At 37.4% G+C, this 23549-nt stretch overlaps 1 protein-coding gene across 1 annotated transcript; it reads left to right on the forward strand.

Annotated features, from left to right (window-relative positions):
* Nucleotides 1–170: 170 nt before the first annotated feature.
* LOC148206387 (uncharacterized) lies at nt 171–20783 on the forward strand. The gene is made up of 6 exons (XM_088107751.1): nt 171–1248; nt 1363–1943; nt 2331–2870; nt 2967–3384; nt 20186–20332; nt 20650–20783. Exons 1-6 carry the CDS (start codon nt 171–173, stop codon nt 20781–20783), a joined length of 2898 nt encoding a protein of 965 aa, XP_087963877.1.
* The last annotated feature ends 2766 nt before the right edge of the window (nt 20784–23549 follow it).

The following is a 23549-nucleotide window of genomic DNA, read 5'->3' on the forward strand; positions in this document are numbered from 1 at the left end:
GTTATTGTTTTTAACTCTTAAACATTCTAACGCTCGTTTTTCTCTGGTCCAGAGAACTAATGGCGCCTAGACTCCCTCCTCCTCCGCAACCGAACTAGTCTGATACGTCCAGCAACACTAGGTTGTTGGAAACAGTGGTTGAAAGACTGCATCAACAAAACACCACTTTAATGGAGCATAACGTTACTCTGATGCAGCAGAATCAGAGCGCCATGCAGAGTTTGGAGGCCTCTCGCGCCAACTCTGAAGCGACTCAGAGGCAGTTGATGGATATTCTTGCTGCTACCAGAGGCACGCCTGGAGCGTCCTCTTCTAACGCTGCCCAACCTACTGCCGAGTGGAGCTTGGAGAGTTTTCTCCAACACCATCCGGCTAAGTTCAGTGGAAAGGGTCTCCCTGATGAGGCTGATCAATGGTTAAGGGACATGGAAAGGATTTTCAACGCCAAGAGATGTCCAGACGAAAACAGGTTGGCGTACACGGAGTATTTATTGACTGGAGAAGCGAGCCATTGGTGGGCGAGCGCGAGAGCCATTCTGATGGACGCTCAACAACCGATCACTTGGGAAGTATTTAGAAATAAGTTTTTTGAAGAATACTTCCCTGACAGCGTCCGGTTTGCAAAGGAAGTGGAATTTCTACAGCTGGTTCAGGGGGGTATGTCCGTTTCAGAGTACACCAATAAGTTCAAGCACCTCGTCAGATTCAACACGATGGCCACCAGTGAAGAGTGGCAGTGCCGAAAGTTTGAGAACGGTCTGCGGAGTGACTTGAAGGTTTTAATCTCTAGCTTATGCATACGGACGTTCCCAGCTATGGTGGAGCGAGCGAAGGTATTGGAGAAAAATATGGCAGAGGCGGAGCGACAAAAGAAACAACAACAAGTGAATAGGGGAACGATCGTATCCAGGGGAAGTGGTGTTCCGAGGAGACCACCTTACGCTCGTCCAAACCAACCCTCTCATGCAAGCGGATCACAAGCAATAGTTCCTGTCGGGCAGTCTGGACAAGGAAACGTTACTTGTTTTAGATGCGGAGGGCCACATTATCGGAATTCATGCCCTCAGCTAATGGGAGGAAAACATTGCAATCTTTGTGGAAGGAACGGGCACTTGGATAACGAGTGCAACATGAGCGGACGTACAGTGACGAGACCACCTAATGCTGGAAGGAACCAACCGAGAGGTGGTAGAGCACAAGCAGTGGGACGTGTATATGCGATAACGGGTGCGGAGGCAGCAAGCTCAGGTACACTCATCACCAGTACCTGCTTAATTTATGGAACGTCTTGTTGTGTGTTGTTTGACTCTGGGGCGACGCACTCCTTCATCTCGAAGGCGTGTGTTGAGAAATTGGGAATAGTGGAGAGTGATATGCAGTTCGACCTGGTGGTGTCCACCCCGGCGGCTGGAGAGATTAGGACGTCTACTGTATGCATTAGATGTCCTATTGTGGTTAAGGGGCGTAGTTATAAGGTGAATTTAATCTGTTTGCCTATGAAGGATTTAGAAGTGATTTTAGGAATGGATTGGTTGGCTGCCAATCGCATTCTTATAGATTGTGGGGCGAAGGAGTTAATCTTTCCTGGTGAAGAAGAAGAAGTACTGTCAGTGACGCTCGGCCAACTGAAAGAAGATATTATGGAGGGCGCCAGCTGTTTTCTCATCATGACGCATGAAGACGGAGAAGTTAGGAACGCGAATTTGGGACGATCGTCCAAATACAAGTATAGTGAAGGACGATCGGTGGTGGATGAATTTCCGGACGTATTTCCTGAAGAAATACCTGGACTACCTCCGGCTCGTGAAGTTGAATTCACCATTGATTTGGTGACGACAGCCGCACCCATCTCTGTTCAACCGTACCGTATGGTGCCTTCAAAGTTGGTTGAACTCAAGAAGCAGATTGAAGAGCTGATGGACAAGCAATTCATTAGGCCGAGCGTATCACCATGGGGAGCGCCTGTGCTCTTGGTGAAAAAGAAGGATGGCAGCTCTCGGTTATGTATAGACTACAGACAATTGAACAAGCTGACCATCAAGAACAAGTACCCCTTGCCAAGAATAGATGACTTGTTGGATCAACTGCATGGGGCAACGGTATTTTCTAAAATTGATTTGCGTTCGGGATATCATCAAATCAGAGTGAAGGAGGACGACATCCAGAAGACTGCTTTCAGGTCTCGTTACGGACACTACGAGTATGTAGTGATGCCGTTTGGAGTGACGAACGCTCCAGCAGTGTTCATGGAATATATGAATCGCATCTTCAGGCCATATTTGGATAAGTTTGTGGTCGTCTTCATAGATGATATTCTCATCTATTCCAAGACCGAAGACGAACATGAAGAGCACCTTAGACTTATACTGGGAGTGTTGCGGGAGAAGGAATTATATGCCAAATTGTCTAAGTGTGAATTCTGGATGAGGGAAATTCAGTTCTTGGGGCATGTGGTGTCGGCTAGAGGCATCTCGGTAGATCCAGCGAAAGTTCGAGCGGTACTGGAATGGGAAAGTCCGCGTTCGGTCACTGAGGTACGCAACTTTGTTGGGCTGGCGGGCTATTACAGACGTTTCATTGAAGGTTTTGCTAAGATAGTAGCTCCGCTAACTCAGTTGACTCGTAAAGATCAGCCGTTCGCTTGGACCGATCGTTGCGAAGCCAGTTTCCAAGAGTTGAAAGTGAGACTGACGAGCGCTCCAGTGTTGGTTATTCCAGACACGTCTAAACCGTTCGAAGTGTATTGCGACGCTTCTCACCAAGGGTTAGGTTGTGTTCTGATGCAAGAAAAGCGAGCGGTAGCGTACGCGTCTCGTCAGTTGAAGATTCACGAAAGGAATTACCCAACGCACAACCTGGAATTGGCAGCGGTCGTTTTCGCACTGAAGATTTGGAGGCATTTCTTGTACGGATCCACATTTCAAGTCTTCAGTGACCACAAGAGCCTCAAATATCTATTTGATCAGAAGGAGTTGAACATGAGGCAGAGACGTTGGCTGGAGTTCTTGAAAGACTATGACTTTGAGCTGCTTTATCATCCGGGGAAGGCTAACGTAGTGGCGGACGCCCTAAGCAGGAAAGCAGTTCACGTCTCGGTTATGATGGTGAAGGAACTCAGCCTGGTGGAAAGCTTTAGAGATCTAAGGTTACAATTTGAGTTGGAGTCGAACAGTATTAAGTGTTGTAACCTTAGAATATCCAGCAACGTGTTTGATCGTATCAGGATGAAGCAACGCGAGGACGAGGACTTGGCAAAGATTTTAAGCGCGCTCGGTACGGATCAGGCCAAGCATTTTAACACTGGAACGGACGGCCTATTACGATACATGGGTCGGACGTGCGTTCCCAACGATGGCGAGCTGAAAAGAATTATTCTGGAGGAAGGTCATCATAGTCGTCTTAGCATGCACCTTGGCATGACTAAGATGTATCAAGACCTCCGGAAATCATTTTGGTGGCCTGGAATGAAGAACGATGTCGCTCGTTTTGTAGCGTCATGCCTAACCTGTCAACGAGCGAAGGCGGAACACCAAAGACCTGGCGGCCTATTGCAGCAATTGGAAATTCTAGAATGGAAGTGGGACAGCATCTCCATGGACTTTGTGACTCATCTACCACGAACGGTCAGGAATCATGACTCGATTTGGGTGATCGTGGATAGGCTAACAAAGAGCGCCCACTTCCTGGCCGTAAACTTGAAGATGTCAATGACAAATTTGGCCAAGTTGTATATTAAGGAGATCGTTCGTCTGCATGGAGTACCTTCGAGCATAGTTTCTGACCGAGACACAAGATTCACATCTCGGTTTTGGCAATCTCTACAAGGTGAATTAGGAAGCAGACTGCAGATGAGTTCAGCGTATCATCCTCAAACGGACGGCCAGTCAGAGCGGACCATCCAGACGCTGGAAGACTTACTGAGGACGTGCGTCCTAGATCACTTGGGCGCCTGGGATGAAGTCCTGCCGCTAGTGGAATTCACGTACAACAACAGTTTTCAGTCTAGCATTGGAATGGCGCCGTTTGAAGCTCTTTATGGGAGGAAGTGCCGAACGCCACTTTGCTGGTTCCAAGAAGGAGAGAACGTGCTCACTGGACCTGAGCTCATCCAGCAAACGACTGACAAAGTGAAGTTGATCCAAGAGAGATTGAAGACGTCCCTGAGCAGACAGAAATCATATGCGGACAGAAGAAGAAGACCATTGGAGTTTGCTGCAGGAGACCATGTTTTCCTTAGACTCAACCCGATCACTGGAGTAGGCCGAGCCGTTCGTCTAAAGAAGCTGTCTCCCAAGTTCATAGGGCCGTACCAGATTTTGAAGAAGATTGGATCAGTAGCTTATGAACTTGCCTTGCCTCCTCAGTTATCAAATCTTCATCCAGTATTCCACGTTTCTCAACTCCAGAAGTACATAGCGAATCCATCTCACGTACTGGAGTTGGAAGACGTTCAACTTCGTCATGATCGAACGCTGGAGTTGCAACCAGTCCGCGTGGAAGACAGCCGCACCAAGCTATATAAAGGAAAGGACGTTCGCCTAGTTAAAATGGTGTGGGACGCGAAGACTGGGGATTCAACATGGGAAGTGGAGGATGCTATGAAGGACTTGTATCCACACTTGTTTACGGGTAAGTTTCTAATTTTCGAGGACGAAAATTTTTGTAGTTGGGGAGAATGTGAGACCCGGAAAAATTAACACTGCAATTATCTGTCACATCACCATTAATGCGCACGCCACGTCACTACTCCGGGTAATTAAAACCCACTTTGCATTGCATGCACGAGCGCCATGTGTCGAGTTGGAAACTTCTGAAATCAGAAGTGGGGGTGCAGGTGTCAGCACACGAGACGCTCTTCGTCTGGGATTGGAATGAACAAAAAATGATTTTTCGAAAAACCCTTCCACTCACCTGCACCACTCATCTTCTTCCTCAGAACCCAACCTCTCCTTTTCTCCCGCTTCTCTCTAAAAACCTCCAACTTCTCTCTACTGTTACTTATACATCTCTTCTCCGTTTAACATTCAGAACCGTAGGAACGTTCCCTACGCCGTGAACTTCATTTTGGTCCGAACAACTTCAGATTCTGTTAACGGTAAGATTTCCAACTCATACGCTCGTTTCTGGAGTTCTTGCGAACCCAGATTCAGTTGCATGCAAGGGTATAAGTTGATATCTTCTACGTTTCTTTGGTTAGACTTAGTTGAAGAGTGTAAGAACGATCGTGGAGGGTAGAAAACCATAAGTTGGGCAAGTCCAAGTGATACTCTTAGAACGAACACTGCTATCCAGGTAAGGGAAGCTTATTGGTTTAATTCATACGCTGTTGTATGTTTGCTGAAAACGTATGCATGTTGATGACTGAAATGTATGTATGTAGTATGAATGCGAATGCATGATGTATGATGATTGAGATGTGTGATTATGAACATGGATATTTATGTTGTATGAAGTAAATCTGTATGATGATGTTGAGTATGAAGTAATTGGAATAAATGTTATAAAGTTTATAAATTGAAAATCATATGAATTATAAAGTATAAGTTTAAATGTTGAAATCTGAAATCTGTTATGGTTGAAAAATCTGAAACGTAAATCACTCCCTATGATAAATTACGCTCGTCACCGTACGGTCTTATACCGTTCGGTTTCCCTGAAAATAACTGAGAATGGAATTCTTTCATTTGGGAAGAACTCCGCTTGAGAGCGAGCGTCCCCAATTAAATGTTTGAGCGTTCGGTTCAGCTCAGCTGTATATAAATACTTTACACTTTAAAATATGTAACGTTCGGTCTTATACCGAACGTTCGTTCTAAACAACGCTCGGTCTTAAACCAAGCGTTCGTCCTAAATAGCGCTCGGTGTTAAACCAAGCGTTCGTCCTAAAGAGCGCTCGGTCTTATACCAAGCGTTCGTCATGGTTGATTCACGGTCATCTACCTAGCGTTCGCTTTGATGTAGTGTTCGGTCTTAAACCGCACGCTCGTCCTTATCTTTGATTACTTAACGAACGTAAATAGCGTCCGTTCAAATATTACAATATTCATCCTCTTACGTTCGTTCAAATACTGGCATCGGTTCTTTATATACAAAGAAAATTCTAAGTATTATTGACCATCCTTGGTACATTGAATCTGGTCCAAGATCTTCTTCAAGAAAATTTTCTAAGTATCATTATACTTTCAATAGAGTCAGTTCATTTAACTGACCAAACAGAGAGTCATGTTCGTCCATCCAGTACTTTATTTGGACGTTCGTCCTAATTCTTCAAAGGACTGAACGTTCGTCCTTTTATGCTCTTAAAGTTAAAGATGAGAATGATGATAAATTATAAGATATTACCATGTGAGCACTATATTGAGTGATTCTATGAGTATGGATTTTGGACGAGCGTTCCAAGGAGGAACGTCTCAGATATGTTAAATATTAAATTTGGTAAAGTATGACTGTGGATAAGTTAGGACTCGCTGTCCATCCTGATATTCAGTGATTACTCTTCTCACGTAGAGAGGGTAAGTCATGCGTGTGAATGGCAGGAGGTCCTTAGTCCATAAGTTAACATGGGCGACGTAAGAACGGACTAACCTCGAGTGGCAGCTGTTGAGTGTATCCCAGTTACTACACCACTCGGGTGCAAGGACGCTTGTAACTACACAGATCATACAGTCCGGACGGTCTGTCTTACTTATATATATATATATATATATATATATATATATATATATATTTCTATGTTATTCTATGTTAAGTTATTTGCTGTATGTGTGAATTGAAATGTTAAATGTATGTATTGTTGTTATGAGTTAAATTATATAAGCTTACCCTTTCGTTTTCCTTGTGTTGTCCATTGTATCTGTACGTTCGTCCTGTCTTGCAATGATCATCCGTGTGGATGTGAGCAGAAGGCGAGGCCACTCTAGAGGACGTCATCGAGGAAGAAAACCTAGTCGAAGTTGAAGTGAAAGCGGAACAGTAGGACGTCCGTCTTTTGTTTTAGTTTAGGCGTTCGTTTTGTTTTTGGACGTTCGGTTATTTCTTTTGTAAAACCGTTCGTTATTAACATTCACTGATTCCGATTTGTATATCTTAACTCTGCACTCTAAGCCTTTCGGCTTTTAAACTCTGATTATATAAAGACTGCATTGATTTACTGTTAATTGTAATTAATTCTGACTTATGGTAATTACTGTATTTTGGGATGTTACAATAAGTGAGAGGTATAATTAAAAAATATATAAATTACAATTAAAATTTATCTTTTCATATAATAAATATATAAAAATTATATTAAAAAATAACTTTTAATAATTATTAAAATGTGTTCATAGACTTTTTAAAAAAAACTATTAAAGTATATAGATGAGTCAAAACTATATAATTTCTATTTTTTTTTAAAACAAAATAAGGTTAGCAGGCTACAGTGAGAAATAAATATAAGGTTCAAGGTTCCTTTTTCTTCCACCTCTTGGCCTTCTTTTCCTCACCTAATAATTTGTTTAGTTTAACTTGGAATCCATAAAAAAGAAAGAAAGAATTATTATTATATTTTTTCTGGGAAGAAAAACACATGCACAGTTAGTGTGGAAGGAGAAAAACAATGTTGTAATAAGAGAAAATTACAAAATGAAAAACCCAGACAACAGGCAAGTAAAATCAAACATAGACTTGGATCCATGGCCTTCCCTCACTAACCAATATCTTTAATAGATTATTAATAGACAATGGTTTTATAGGCTTTTCTATTGATGGATTGACATGAATGGGCAGTTAGTAGTTGCTAACATAATTCCGAACACACTATTTAAATTCAGGTTTAATATCTCTTTTGGTCGTTAGAGAGATGGGAATGTTCAGAATCATCCTATTTTTTTTTAAAAGTTAAAAACGGTCTTAACTTTTGAAAAAACTGGTTAAGTTCATCTTTTTTTGTTACAACGTCAAATTTCTAACGGTGCAGCTGCCATCCTAGAGAAAACTTAATTATGTGTCAAGTTTCTGTGATTGCCTTACACTGTGAGGGGTGAGGGGCAAGACAATCACCACAAGCGCAACTCCAACGTCCAAGGCTGCGCCATCGGGATCCCCCATAGCTGCCAGATCTAGAAGACCTTCAACAACATCAAGATCACTATACTATGCGGCTTTGTCACCATCCTCGTCCTCCGCGGCACCATTGGCGTCAATCTCGGCTCCTCCGATTCCACGCCGTCAACCAGAACCTTATCGAGGAGACCAACCGCATCCTAGCGAGATACGATCCGACGTCGACCCCTCCGATCCTGACGACCAGCAACCCTTCAACCCCAACACTACCTTCCTCCAATTTTTTTCCAGTCAAATTATTTGGGCGTTTTTTTATTCGTGATGAACTCGCGATTAGGGTTCCTAATTTGGGCTTTCCTGTTTTGCGATTAGTGTTAATATGGGATTTGGTTTTCGCAGGTTCTTGGTGGCTATGGATGAGGCTCAATTTGGATTTCTTTAGGTTTCTACGGTTTCTTGCAAGTTTCGAAGGAGGAGATTGGTGGAGAAGCTCACATTTTTGTTTCTGAGTTTTTTCGAAAGTCTAGCGGAGAAGATGATGGTGGTTTTTTAGTTTCATTGCAGTTGTATATGGAGGAGAAAAATGTGATCGGGTTGTTAGGAAGAAGTTGGTAGCCTTAGCGGTGGTCTGAGGTGTTGACGGCGGCTGCTTGTGGCTCTAACGTTTCTAGAGGTGGAAGATAGAGTTGATGTGGCAAACAACTTTTTTAAAAAAAATTCAAAATTGACACGTTATATTACCTCAGTGTGCCACGTCATTAAGTTTTCTCCAGGGTGGCAGATGCACCGTTAGAAATTTGACGTCGTAACAAAAAATGATTAATTTGACCAGTTCTTTTAAAAAGTTGGGATCATTTTTAACTTTTTAAAAAAGATAGGACAGTTATGAACATTTCTCCTCTTTCGAGGGACCAAAAGAGATATTAAGCCTAAAATTATCAAATGAACACGACCCCTCAACATTCTCCTCATATTACTATAATTTTTTTTCTCGTAAAACAAATTTATAATATATAAATTTATGTTAATTTTAGTTCCAAACAAATTTTTTAAAATAAAATAAAATTTTAAATATACTTATTAAAATAGTATTAACATTTATTTTTTATTATTGAATTATTATTATTATTATTTAGTTTCATAATTGATATGTCTTAACATAAAAATATGTTGAAGATCTCCATCAGAAATCAAACGAATTTACAATTGGAGTTTGCAGATAAGGTAATGCATAACATTGAAGATGATTTTGGAAGTGTTGAAGGTAATGCATAATGAATATGCAATTTTTAAACTTAACTTCGCTTACAATAATATTTTTTATTTTGTAAATATTGCATTAACACAATAATCCATCTTTATATATTTCAAATAAACGTTTTACAACATTGATGTCTTAAAAGATTGGCCATGTTTGATATATTACATTTTAAAAAATATTATACTTTTAAATGCTATTCATTATTAAACTTTTTGGTTACAAGTTTTTTCTCGTCATGATGTGCAATGAAGTCATCAATACTAAACAAAATAAAATATAATTATTAAAAAAAAAGATTAGTAGGACAAGCATAATGATAATAATATGAACTAAAACTAAGATCCCTTTCATGAAAAATAAAATATTATTTAAGTTAGACATGTATAACTTTGTTTTGTTGAAACTTGTTTTCTATTTCGATTTAAATGTTCTAAGATACTCTGTACTATCAAAATAATCACACTTTCTATGATAAGGATTGTTTGAGTTGAATTTGTCCGAGGATCGGTCATCCTTCCTTATTTTGTTTTCTTTCGATCGTCCAATCCTCTCCAAGAATGCAATCCACTCTGATGGGTTGTTGACTTGCAGAAGACACTCCGACGCTCAAGTCATATATGTTTTATAAAGGGTCTATATTTTATTATAATAGATCAAGATCATTGTATCTGGACATCAATTGCATATTTATAGGACTTGTGACAGCCAAGTCCATTAATTAACCATTAGTGAAATATATTTTTAGGCAATCAAACCCAATAATACCATATATTTGTAAAGTGTAAGGCAATCTGACCTATTAATACCTGTTAATTGTCCATAAATGACAATTAATTTCGATCGATATATTTCATATAGTACATAAGCCCCCCAAGCCCAAACAAGCTCTTTATTAAAAGAGGTGCGTAGGGATTATTATGAGCTTTAAAAGAGGTCGCTCACGTTGTATTTAGGGAGTCTATTTTCTATGCGCTTTAAGTCTTCATTTCTTTCTGTACCAAGCGGCATATTGTCCAAGAAATTTTCTCTCCAAAAAATATGCGTTCAACAAAATAAAGTAAACACTTCAATATCTATTTTAATAATGAGAAGACATTGGAACCTGATAAAGCTGAACGTAGGTGGTCTGAGCGGGAAATGATTGGACTTGTTGAGTAGTTGACTGATAAGAGTTTTTTTTTGAACTTTTTTCTTTAGGCCGAGTGGTAGGGATTCCCTTTTGAGCTTAAGAGCCCGAGAACCTTTTCCTACGTTGAGCGACGAGCGGTAGGGATTCGCTTTTGAGCATAATAGCCCGATAGCCTTTTCCTACGTTGGGCAATGATCGGTGGGGACTTCCTTTTGAGCTTAATAATCCGAGAGCTTTTTCCCACGTTGAGCAAGAACGGTAGGGACTCCATTTTGAGCATAATAGCCCGAGAGCCTTTTCCTACGTTGGGCAATGATCGGTGGGGACTCCCTTTTGAGCTTAATAACCCGAGAGCTTTTTCCCACGTTGAGTAAGAACGATACAGACTCCCTTTTGAGCATAATAGCCCGAGAGCCTTTTCCTACGTTGGGCAATGATCGGTGAGGACTCCCTTTTGAGCTTAATAGTCCAAGAGCCTTTTCCCACGTTGAGCAACGAACGGTAGGGACTCCCTTTGGAGCATAATAGCCCGAGAGCCTTTTCCTATGTTGGGCAATGATCAGTGGGGACTCCCTTTTGAGCTTAATAGAGCGAGAGCCTTTTCCCACGTTGAGTGACGACTGATAAGAGTTCTTTTTCTAGAACTTTTTCCTAAGCCGAGCAGCAAACGATAGGAGTTCTTTTTAGAACTTTTTCCTGCTTAGAATATTTTTACTCACAAAAATATGCATTAAATAAAATATTGAATAATGAGATGACATTACAACCTGATAAGGTTGAACGTTGGTCTGATCCTTCCTGTGCAAGATATTTTTACTCACAAAAATATGTGTTAAATAAAATATTCAATAATGAGATGACATTAGAACTTGATAAGGTTGAAAGTTGGTTGAACATTGGTCTGAACTTTCTTGTGCAAGATATTTTTACTCAGAAAAATGTGTTAAATAAAATATTTCATATTTTATTTTTATAATGAGGAGCCCTATTAGAACCTGACAAGGCTAAACATTGGACTCCCGCACATGATATTTTTACTCAAAAAAATATGAGTTAAATAAAATAATGTAAATTGGAGGATATTTTTACTCACAAAAATATGAGTTAAACAAAATAAAAATTATAATTTATAAATTATAATAAAAAGTGGAACCTAACAGGGTTGAACATAAGACTAAACCTTCCTATAAAGGATATTTTTACTCACAAAAATATGAGTTAAACAAAATAAAATAAATGCTTCAATATATCATAATTTATAAATTATAATAAAAAGTAGAACCTGACAAGGTTGAACGTAAGTTGAACGTAAGACTGAACCTTCGTGTAAAGAATATTTTTACTCACAAAAATGAGTTAAACAAAATAAAATAAATGCTTCAATATATTATAATTTATAAATTATAATAAAAGCAGAACCTGACAAGGTTGAACGTTAGACTGAACCTTCAAGGTTGGATGTAGGGTTGAACGTTCTTGAAAGTTCTCAAAACAAAAGACATGCCTTTAGAGATTATTATGGAATTTTGTACTCTTATTGCAAAACCTGGTATTGATTAGAAGTAGCAATGTCGAGGCCGAGCGCACGTCTACATGTCTCGTTCCTCGTGGTTTCATGGGGATGTCGCTCGACCCCATGGTGGGTGCCAAAATGTTTCGGTTGTATTTGTCCGAGGGTCGGTCATCCTTCCTTGCTCTACTTTCTTTCGATTGTCCAATCTTCTCCGAGAACGCAATCCACTCCGATGGGTTGTTGACCTGCAGAAGACACTCCGACGCTCAAGTCATATATGTTTTATAAAGATGTCTATATTTGATTATAATAGATCAAGATCATTGTACCTATAGGACTTGTGACAGCCAAATCCATTGATTAACCATTAGTGGAATATATTTTTAGGCAATCAAACCCAATAATACCGTATAATTGTAAAGTGTAAGTCAATCTGACCTATTAATATCTGTTAATTGTCCATAAATAACAATTAATTTTGATCGGTATATTTCATATATTAGAAGGATAAAAGAACCAGGGAATACAAAAAGTAAGTTTAAGCATTAGACAAGTTAATGAATTGGTAATGACTTTTAAACACCACAAAAAGTAAATATTATTTCAATGTTTACTTGTAGTGTTTAAACATCAATTATTACATACATAAACCGTGCTTAAATTTAATTAGAATTGAAATTGGTGTGAAATTATAATTTCGATAGTTTAACTAATAACAATGTTACCAAACTAACATTGTTGTTGGATTGATAAAGAGAAGTGTTTTCTTGGAAAACACAACACCAGTGAAATATGATTCTAATCATAAAGAATTGATATTATTCTCTCAATTTAAAATCTTAAGAGAATGGATTATTATATCTTTACCTCAATTTAAAATCTTAAGAGAATGGATTATTATATCTTTACCTTTATATGGTGGTCCATTCTCTCATTTCTACATAAATGAGGCTTAAACTCATATTTAGATTCCTAATAGAAATCATTATCAAATTAAGATATGAGACACATAAACATATTAGATTTTTTATTTTATTTTTGATTGAAAAATAGTTATCTTTTATAACTCATGTAAAAGAAAGAGGAATTTTTTAAATTTTGATTTAGAAAATTAGATTTTCAAAGAATGAGAATGTGCTTCTTTAAGATATATATCCTTGAACTTATTGGAAGTCAATGAAAGAAAAAGTTCAATTAAATACATAAAATATCAACGAAAATATTCACATGTTCGTCTAAACAAAAAGTTTTTACTGAATTTGAACACAAAAAGTTCTCCTCTATTATTCGAAGTCATAGTTGAGAGAAGACGAAATTATAGATTAAAATAATAATAAAAATAATAAGAATAATGATAGTATTGTATGTTGAGTTTGTTGTAATTAAAAAATAAAAATAAATGTTGGTTAAAAATAAACATAATTTGTAATAAAGAAAATTTAGTTAAGTTGAGATCATATATAACATTAATTATATATGCTTGGGATGATATAAGTAATCAGATTACTTATTGTTAACAACTTTGTAATGGATATAGAATAGTTTAAAAAATTATGACTTATTCACATGGATTGGAAAGCAAATGTAGGCTATATGTACTAAACCCTTTAGAGTTTGTTTATACTAATTAAGGGTATCATCTTATCTATACGACATTGAGTTTCACACTAAATCCTTCAAGAGTTTTTTTATATTTATTTAAGTTTGCCTAGTGTGTTTATATTATATCATCTAAATTGATTCAATGAGATTTTAGGATTGACATCGAAGTGATAAAAAAGATCATTAAGACAATCATGACATCTTATGATCGATAGCTTTTTATTGAAAGATCTTGTTGTTGATGGATTTTAAGACAATAACAATACCATTAATAACACCTTTTGTTACATTAGTTTTTGTTGTTGTCATTTTCTTTTGTTGCCATAACATGAAATAAAGTCATAAATACTAACTAACAAAAATAAAATATAACAGAGTCATTAAAAAAAAGAATTAGTTGGAGAAATAAGATGATAATAATACGAACTAAAACTAAGATCCTTTCATGAAAAATAAATTATTTAAGTTATGTACAAATTTGTTTTGTTGGAAGATGTTTTCTTTTCTATTCCTCCATACATGTTAATAAAATTTCTCTTTTTTAAGAATAATACTAAATAAAATTTATAGTTTAAAAAATAGGCATTTTTCTTTCAGTTCTTTGTTTTTTAAGTTTTGGTTACTTATAAACTTTCTTTTAAAATTTTTTATTTAATTTTTTTTCTTTGTGGTTGAAACTATAAGCTTAGTGCACCAATTTATTTTTTTAGAATATATTGTTGTAATTGAATCACAAATTTATTTTTCTCTTCTTTTTTATATGACTTGAGGTTTAGAATTAAGTATTAGAAAGTCGATTTTTTTTTACAAGAGACAAACAACAAGAGTACTCAATTGTCTCTTAAATAAGTTGTGCATACAATATTGTTTATCAATTATTCAAAATTTCAATAAAAGCACTTTACTTTATAAATTAAAATATTGTTGACTTTTTTTTATAAATTCTTATAAACGAATGAACAAATAAACTGAGTATTAATCGATGTTGTTAAATTATAAACAAATTATTATCATCCATAATGATCAAATTAACCTTAGTTTAAAAAAACAGCTACTCTTTAAATTTTCACTAACTAGTTCTTATCTTAAGTCCTTAAAATAACTTATGAGTTCTAACGGAAAAAAGAACCATACATTTCAGTTTGGCTATTAACAACATGATAGATAATTAGAAGCATAAAAATATATTGTATTGTTAGCAAAGTTATTTCAATTAAATAACTCATTCTTATCCGTTAGATGTTATTATTAGCATATTTTAGATTATAAAACAAGTTCGTAAAATCTTATATGTAGAAAAAGAAAGAAAGTTTAAGAAAAGAAAGTGATCCACTTAAAATATAACATTTTAAAGATGGCAGATGGAGCTTATGCTACTTTAGAAAATGGAAGACAATATGGAAGTAAGATCACGTTATTCGTGTTGGTCACATGTTTTGTAGTAGCAATGAGTGTTCTATTATTTGGTTATGTTCTTGGAATCACGGGAGGAGTGACTTCCATGAAACCATTCTTATTAAAACTCTTTCCAAGTTTTTATAAAAAAATGAAAGATGAGTCTCTCCATGAAAGTCAATACCGCAAGTTTAATAACAAACTCATTACTTTGTTCACCTCTTCTTTATATCTTGGAGCATTAATAGTTTCTTTCTTTACTTCCACCACCTCAAGAATGATGGGACACAAGACCTTAATGTTTGTAGGTGGTTTATTCTTCCTTGCTGGTGCGTTGTTGAACAATTTTGCAGTCAATATTGAAATGCTCATCATAGGTCGATTATTACTTGGTTTTGGTGTTGGATATTATAATCAGGTAAGGCTTTGCATCATTGTCAATGCTTTGCATCATTGCATCATTGAATTTTTTTAACATTTCCTTTTTCTTTTTTGCTATTATTATTATTTCCAATAGTCTGTACTTGTCTACTTGTCTGAAATGGCTCCAACATGATAAGAGGTGCACTTAATATTGGATTTCAAATAATGATCACAATTGCCATATTGGTTGCAAACCTTATTAATTACGACACTGGCAAACTAGAATATGGTTGGAGAATTTCTTTAGGTGCTGATGTAGTTCCTAAAATCATGCTATGTGTAGGATCTCTTTTTTTAGGTGACACTCTTAACTCCTTAATCAAAAGAGGTAAAAAAGAAGCTAAGAAAATGCTGCAAAAGATTTGTGGCATGGATAATGTTGAAGAGGAGTTTCAAGATCTCGTTAATGCGACTAAAGCAGCCAAAGATGTTGAACATCCATGGAAGAACATTACGGAACTAAAATACAAACCTCAACTCACTTTTTTCTCTTTGATTCCCTTTTTCCAACAATGTCATCACTTTTTATGCACCTATCCTCTTTAAAACTTTAGTCTTTGGAAATGATACTTCCCTTATGTCTATTTCTAAGTTTTTCCATTCTTGCACATACATTCATGAACTATTCTTTAGTCTATATGAGTTACTAATTGTATGATTATTTAGTATTACACGAGTCTCTTGGGAAACGATTTGATGTGCTTGTCAATGTTGTAATAAACGTCACATTTCAATATTTTTGTTGAACTGAGCCTACGATCGCAACCTAAGTTCAATGTAGTCATTTGCTTCTTTAATTATTCCATTTATTGAGAAATGAGTTTATTTTGTGCTAGAATAGCACCTTGTCTTCCCAACTCCATAATTCCTCTCTTAGAAGGGTGAATTTTGTTATATTGGACTTGATGGTCACTTGTTCCCAATGATTCAAAGATTATAATGACCTCTTCAACACTTTTCATCATCATGATTTCACCTACATAACCATTGATACAAGAAGGCCTAGCACCATAGGACCCATCACAAGAGGGATGGCCAAAAAGCTCCAAGATGAGTATTCTCCCCAAGGTCAAATACTATTTGCTATTTTTGGATGGAAAATTGGAGAACAAGAAGATGTTACAAATTTGCCAAAACATGGAGAAGGGTAAAGTGGACATTTCTACACAAGAAGGGGTGTGCTTATCCTTCTATGGGGTGGCATTAGTAATTGTTTTTCCTCCACATGTAAAACTCATTTGTCACGTGCTTCATAAAGCTTTCTAGAAGCCACACATTTAGCACATGGGTAGTTATTAGCATTTCAGATCTGAAACGTGTAATATGCTTGCTTAAGCCTTGAGATTGATCTATAAAATCTCATAGGCAAAGCTTGTAGCTCACTTTTGGATTGTAGTAAAGAATTTCTGCTGAAATGTATAGCAAATTCCTTCTCCAAGAGTCACTTCTTAGCTTGATTTCCATTGCAACTTTCTTCCACTCTAGGAAGCCTTCTGAGTTGTGAATCACCTCTCCAAGCTAGCCTCCATCTCCACTCACCATAAACACCAACAATCCGCTGCCACACCTCCAAAGATCCCAGCCAATCTGATCCAGAAATTCCTCTAGAATCTGCAGTTGCTACCGCCACTGTTCCCTTGGTTTCAGCTGCCTTCCAAGCCTCCATTCACCTCCAATCTCACGGCACATCTTCAATACATCCCCCTAGATGCATCAACCATCAAGTGACATCTTGGTCTATGGCTTAAGCCCATTGTAAAACATGTTCAGTTGTGCTATAGATCATCAAATCTATGCTTTGGAAATTTTTTCCACAATGCCTTATATTTCTCTCATGCTTCACAGAAGATGCTTAATCACATAGCATCCATCAGTAGATGCTTAATCACATAACCTCCATCAATAGACGCTATCATTCATCACCCTCATCATAACAGCATCCATCAGTAGATGTTGTCATCCGAGTCCTCCTAGCATCCCTCAGTAGATGCTTTCCTCCTTCTTCTCTTGATGATCTTGTGCACCTAGTACAGATTTTCAAATTTTATCCTGCAAACACTAAAGAACACTACACTAGAGCACCCAATTAGCACAAACAGATAAAAAATTAAAAAGATAAAAAAATGAAGAGATATGAAAGATAGAAAGATAGAAAGATAGAACAATAGAGCAACTTTAGAACAAGATAGAAAGATAAAAAATTAAAAAGATAAAAAAAATAGAAAGATAGAAAGATAAAAAGATAAAAAGATAGAAAGATAGAAAGATAGAAAGAAAAAAAATAAAAAGATAGAAAGATAGAAGGATAGAAAGAAAAAAAATAAAAAGATAGAAAGATAGAAGGATAGAAAGAAAAAAAATAAAAAGATAGAAAGATAGAAGGATAGAAAGATAGAAACATAGAAAGATAGAAAGATGAAAAGATAGAAAAATAAAATAAAAAGGTAAAAAGATAAAAAGATAAAAAGGTAAAAAGATGAAAAGATAAAAAGAGAAAAAGATAAAAAGAGAAAAAGATAAAAGAGAAAAAGATAAAAAGATAGAAAGATAAAAAATAAAAAGATAAAAAAAAATAAAAAGATAAAAAGTCTAAAATCGGTTAAGAATCACACAAATAGAATAGTTATACCACGAGTCCACGACAACGACGCTAAAAACTTGATAAACAAATTTTTAATCCCCGAAAACGGAGTCAAAAACTTGTTAAGACCTTGGCAAGTGTATCGAATCGTATCAAATAATAATAAATGGTAAGACCAAGTATCGTTTCCCAAGAGACTTATGACACTAAACATTTATGTGATTACTCAACTAATTAAAACTATAAAGAACAAATTTTGGGGTTTTTGAATGCAAATGCAATAAAATAAACATGAATGCAATTTGATCAATTGAGGCTAAACACAATAATGAATGACTGAAGTTGATGATATTGTTGTTGGGTTTAGATTTCACCTAATTTACTCTCATGCATATATGAATTCATCTTCTTCATTAATGTTATTGCCACTTTTTAATTTACCTTAAACCCGATGTCTCGGTGAAGAAAACCTACTCCTAATTACTAGTTCACAATGTCTTGTCTCCCTAGCAATTAATCATGCATTGCATTCGTACAGAAGCTTAAAGGCAACCGATCCTCCTATTCTTAAGTCTAGGTAATATTGCTTCCGGGAGAATTTTCCCAGTTCTAGATTTTCTTATTTGTGTCCATAGTGACAACCAATAATCATGCAATTGAATGAGTTAAACAAAGCATGCATAGAGTATAGAGGAAAAACCCTAACAATTAATGAAGTAAAACATATATAATCAAGAATCAATTAAATACATGAGAGTTTAAGAGGTTACATCTTTCCCAACAACAAATAAGGTTTAGTTCCCCATTATCATGGAGAAACTAGATGAACAATGAAAGAATGAAAGAATGAAAGAATGAAAGAATGAAAGAGATAGAAAAAACCTAGAAAGAGAAAAGGAGAGCTGTCACTTCCCCAAATCTACCCCCAAGGGGTGAAAAATGTGTTTTTGTGATCAAGCCATCAAAAGATACATTCCCTAGGACGTAAAACTCCTTGAATAGAGCAGAAAAATAACAGAAAACAGGTTCAAGCCCACTTCGCTTACGCTCAACGCCCTAAGTGGGGCGCCCAGGCGGAAAACGACACTTAAACTGGCGCTCAGCGCTACTTTTTCTGCACATTGATTGACTTTTCTACACTCTGATTGACTGGTTGACTTTTCTGCATTCAGGTTGACTTTTCTGCACTCTGGTTGACTTTTCTGCATTCTGGTTGACTTTTCTGCATATCAACCATTCGGTACTTTAACTCTTCTTTCAAATCATTCCAATAGCCTACAAAATCAAGGGAATCTAGCACAAAACCATTAAATTCACCTTCAGTTCTCTTATTCACAAAACTAAAGCAAAAACATGAGTTAAAGCAAGTTTCTAAGTCAGAAAGGGTGTTTTTAATATCAAAATTAAGTATAAAAATAACGGTTTTTCAACCATTATCACAAGCCCAAACTTGAAACTTTGCTTGTCCTCAAGCAAAACAAAACCTGGCTTAAATAACATAGTTAAACTACAATGGTCTAGCACACCAAAAAAGCATTTTTATCTAGAACAAGTAAATCACTCATGTTTGCTCATCATAGAAAAATCAATCAAGATAGATGATGTCATAGCCAATCAAGCTTCAATTATGGTGCTCACATAATCAAGAAATACACAACAGATGCAACAACCTTATGAGTGATCAACAAGCAGACAAAATGTTACCCTATGTGTATGAAACTATTCCTCACCAAAGACAGTGTTTCACTCAAGCACTCAAAAGTGTTTCACTCAAGCACTCAAAAGTGTATATTAAGGTGACACTCTTACACTCCACCATCACAATGTAACATGAATCAACTTTGCCTTTCATTTAACCACATACCAAACACACTCACAAACAAGTTATCATCACAAGGACTTTTCAAGGCTTGTATTGAGTGATCAATTCATCCAACAACAAGTATAAACCAATTAGCAAACATGTAATTAAAAACATACTTTCATAAATAAAACAATACCAGTTACAAGAGAGATTCAAAGGGTTACATATTGCTTCAACATTTTTGGAGATTTAGCTCCTCATGATGGATGGAAAGAATTCAATACAAAAAAGAGATATCATCTCTTAAACCTCTAATAATATTCTCTAAAAGTATAGAGGAAAATGTATGAAAAACTTTCTAAAAGTATCTCTCTAAGATCATTCCAGAAGTCTCCTAAAAAAAAGGAGCAACTCTATTTTTTTAAACTTTCTAGGACGTGGCTTCAACGATGGAAGCATGGCTCTAACTACAGAGGTTTCCTTCCAATGTGGGCTTTGTTTATGGCTCAGGCGTCATGCTTTTAGTGTTGTAGCCCGTGAGATGACTTCTTCAAGAAGAACTCTTTGTGGCTTAGCCTCAGGTATAGTGCTTGAGGTTTCCCTCCAAGGTGGATTTGCTTGTGTGACTCAAACCTCAAGATTTTCGCTTTAACCGCACCAAAGTCATTTTTGCCCAAAATTCCCTATTCCACCATTTTCTGACTTTTCTTCTTTAACTTTATGTGGTCATCAAAATCAACAAATTAAATTAAATGGTTTCTACTTATATTTAATAAAATCAAAACTGTCAAATTAATATCAAAACTAACTTATATTTCGCACTTAATACAACAAGCAGTCGAACACAATTCTTGATTCTTCTTATTCTATATAGTAATGTGTTTCTCTTAAAATACAGGTTCCTGGCCAATAGATGTTCAACAGTGGAGACATGCAGTTTTTGTTCAACATCCGTTCCATTTGACTCCCCTGAGTTTGGTTTTTGTCAATGTGAAAATTCCAGTGATGAAGTTAAGCCTCACAGGTTACTGAGATGTGTTGTTTGTATGTAGGTTTGCCCCATTACTCCCTTGTGGTATTGTGTCTGTTGCCGTAGGTCAGGGTTTACATTGGCACCAGAGCCACTTTTTAGAATGTCTTCATTTCATGTAGATTCAGACTCTTTCATTAAATCTTCCTCTCAAGCAGTGTACTCAAAACCGTTTTGTCCCTTTTGTGGGATACTGCTACAGAGACAACAACCAGACTTTCTCCTCTGTCCTAGACCCGTATAAGAATATTTAATATTATTTTTATACAAGTAGCTTATTTTTGTTTTAAGAGGTTGCCATGCCTTTATTCCAACTTCATATTTTAGTTTAATGGGTTGTTTGGAATCTATTTAATTATGAGAAGTAATCATTTACTTCAAAAGTTATGTGGAAGCTGCAAAATAAAAAATGCAAATATTTTTCAAATGTAAGATAATTTGAACAAAGTTAATTTATCAAGGCTTTCATCCTTTTGAAGATAGAGTGGGGAGGGAGGATTACTTGTATAAATGTTAACCATTATCAATGTATAGATAATAGAAGAGAAATCCGTAGTTCATGAAGCATGTTTAACCTCATTGAGAGTAGTTACAACAGGAATATTTTAGTTTGGCAAGTAAACACTTTGTTAGGGGCTGGCGAGTTTACGAGAGAAGAAGATATAGGAGAGAGAGAGAAGGGTTTCGTACGGTAGAGGACAGTGGCCGAACGGTTGAAAGGGGGGAGCATGAGGGCCGAACGGTGGAAAGGGGGGAGCACGATGACCGAACGATAGGGGGAAGAGAAAAAGAGGGCTGAGCGAGTAGAGCGACGACGAGCGTCCTAAGCGAGTGAAAGCAACAACGAGCGTTCTATCTGACAGCAGTAGGACAGGCGGGAAACTCAAAGGACGTACTTCAGGATATTATAGAATTAAATATGGTAAATAAGGATAGAAATATTTTTACCAGATAATTATAATAAATAGGCATAATTACTATTATTCTTTACCTTTTTGGGAAGGAGTAATTAGTATTAATAAAGGAGGAACCTAGGGTTTAGGGGAGGTTTTTGATTAAGGAGTTTTGTAAGAGAGGTTAGGCTCTCAGGTAACTGACGGAGACCCTGCTCCCAGTTATTGGTTGTTTATTGTGATACCAAGATTTCCAGTTAATAAAGAGTTTTATTCAGTCAAATACCATTGTTTATTGCCTGTGGGAGTTTGAAAGGGTGTGAGTGGCAAGTTCTCGTACTCAGGTACATAACAATTGGTCCGACCTGCCGGATCCTAATAGAGAGGAGGGAAAAACATCATGGAGGAAAGAGTGAATGCTGTCGAAGGAAGATTGGAGGTCATAGGAATCTCCATGGGAGGATTGGAGGCAGCAGTCCAGGAACTGGTGAAGGTGATGGGAGAGCAAGGTCGACGACATGAGGGAAATCCTGATGGAAGTCAGGGGTCTGTCAACGGGAGAAGGAATGAGAAGGACGAGAGAGAAGGCAGCGGGCTAGATGGTGGTCACCGAGAGGAGCAACCGTATTGGAGGAGAAGGGTAGACTTACCCATCTTCGAAGGCAGCGATCCTTTGAATTGGATCTATGGAGCGGACAAATTCTTTGAACTGCAAGGAGTGCCGGAGGAAGAAAAACTACGCCTAGCCTACATCAGCATGGAGGGAATCGCGGGACACTGGTTTAGGTTTTGGAGGGAGAAGGCCAGGAACCGCTCATGGGCTAGATTAAAGGAGTCGTTGGTGAACTGTTTCGGAGGCAGAAGCCGGGGAACGGTCTTCGAGAGACTGGCGGCCTGTAAACAATCAGGGACCGTGGAAGAATACATCCAAGAATTCAAAGTGTTGGTTGGCCAAGTAGAAAAAATACCTGGTGCATAGCTGATGGGATACTTCATGGCAGGATTGTAGGAGGGGATCCGTAATCAACTTCGATTGCTTGACCCGAGGGAATTGATGGACGTAATGAGACTAGCAAAGGATGTGGAAGAGTTCCAAGGGGGCATAAAGGCTGGAGGAGGAATCATAAGCAAGAGCCAGACGTGGGGAAAACCGAGCGGTTCAGTAATGAGGACGAACCCAGTCGACATAATCAGAACCGAACGGGAATCACAGAGAGGGGGCAAACAAGAGGGAAGGAAGGGATCCCGAGGAGAGAAGGAGAACAAACGTTCTCAAACAACCAAGAAAGGAACGTGCGGGATTTACCGTACGCTGAATATGTCAAACGAAGGGAAGAAGGGAGGTGTTTCAGGTGTGGGGGACCGTTCGGTCCAGGCCATCGTTGTCCGGAAAGGAGTCTTCGGATGTTGATACTAGCATAAGACGAGGAATCAAGCGGGGAAGAAGAAGCTGAGACTGAACTCGACCAAATGGAGCTATCGGCATTCTCGGCAGGAGTGCTCACCCAGCCCAGAACGATGAAATTGCATGGTCAGATAGGAATGAAACAGGTACTAATTTTGATTGACAGTGGCGTCAGCCACAACTTCATAAGGAAAGAATTGGTAGAGGAACTGGCACTACCCGTAGTAGATACACCACCCTATAGGGTGAGTTTGGGAGATGGGCAGAGAAAGGAGACGAGGGAGTGTTGTGAAGAAGTAATGATTCGCATGGGAGAAGCGGTGATCACCAAACGGTTCCACCTGTTTGAACTAGGCAGAGTTGACGTGATACTGGGGATAGAATGGCTGGCTAAGCTGGGAGAAGTAACATTAAACTGAGGCACGCTAACCATGGTGTTCGGTCAAGCAGGGAGGAACATGACCATTAAA

The sequence above is a fragment of the Vigna umbellata genome, chromosome 1 (assembly GCF_029865625.1).
Source record: "Vigna umbellata cultivar VRB3 chromosome 1, Vumbellata_1.0, whole genome shotgun sequence".
NCBI classification, from domain to species: Eukaryota; Viridiplantae; Streptophyta; class Magnoliopsida; order Fabales; family Fabaceae; genus Vigna; species Vigna umbellata.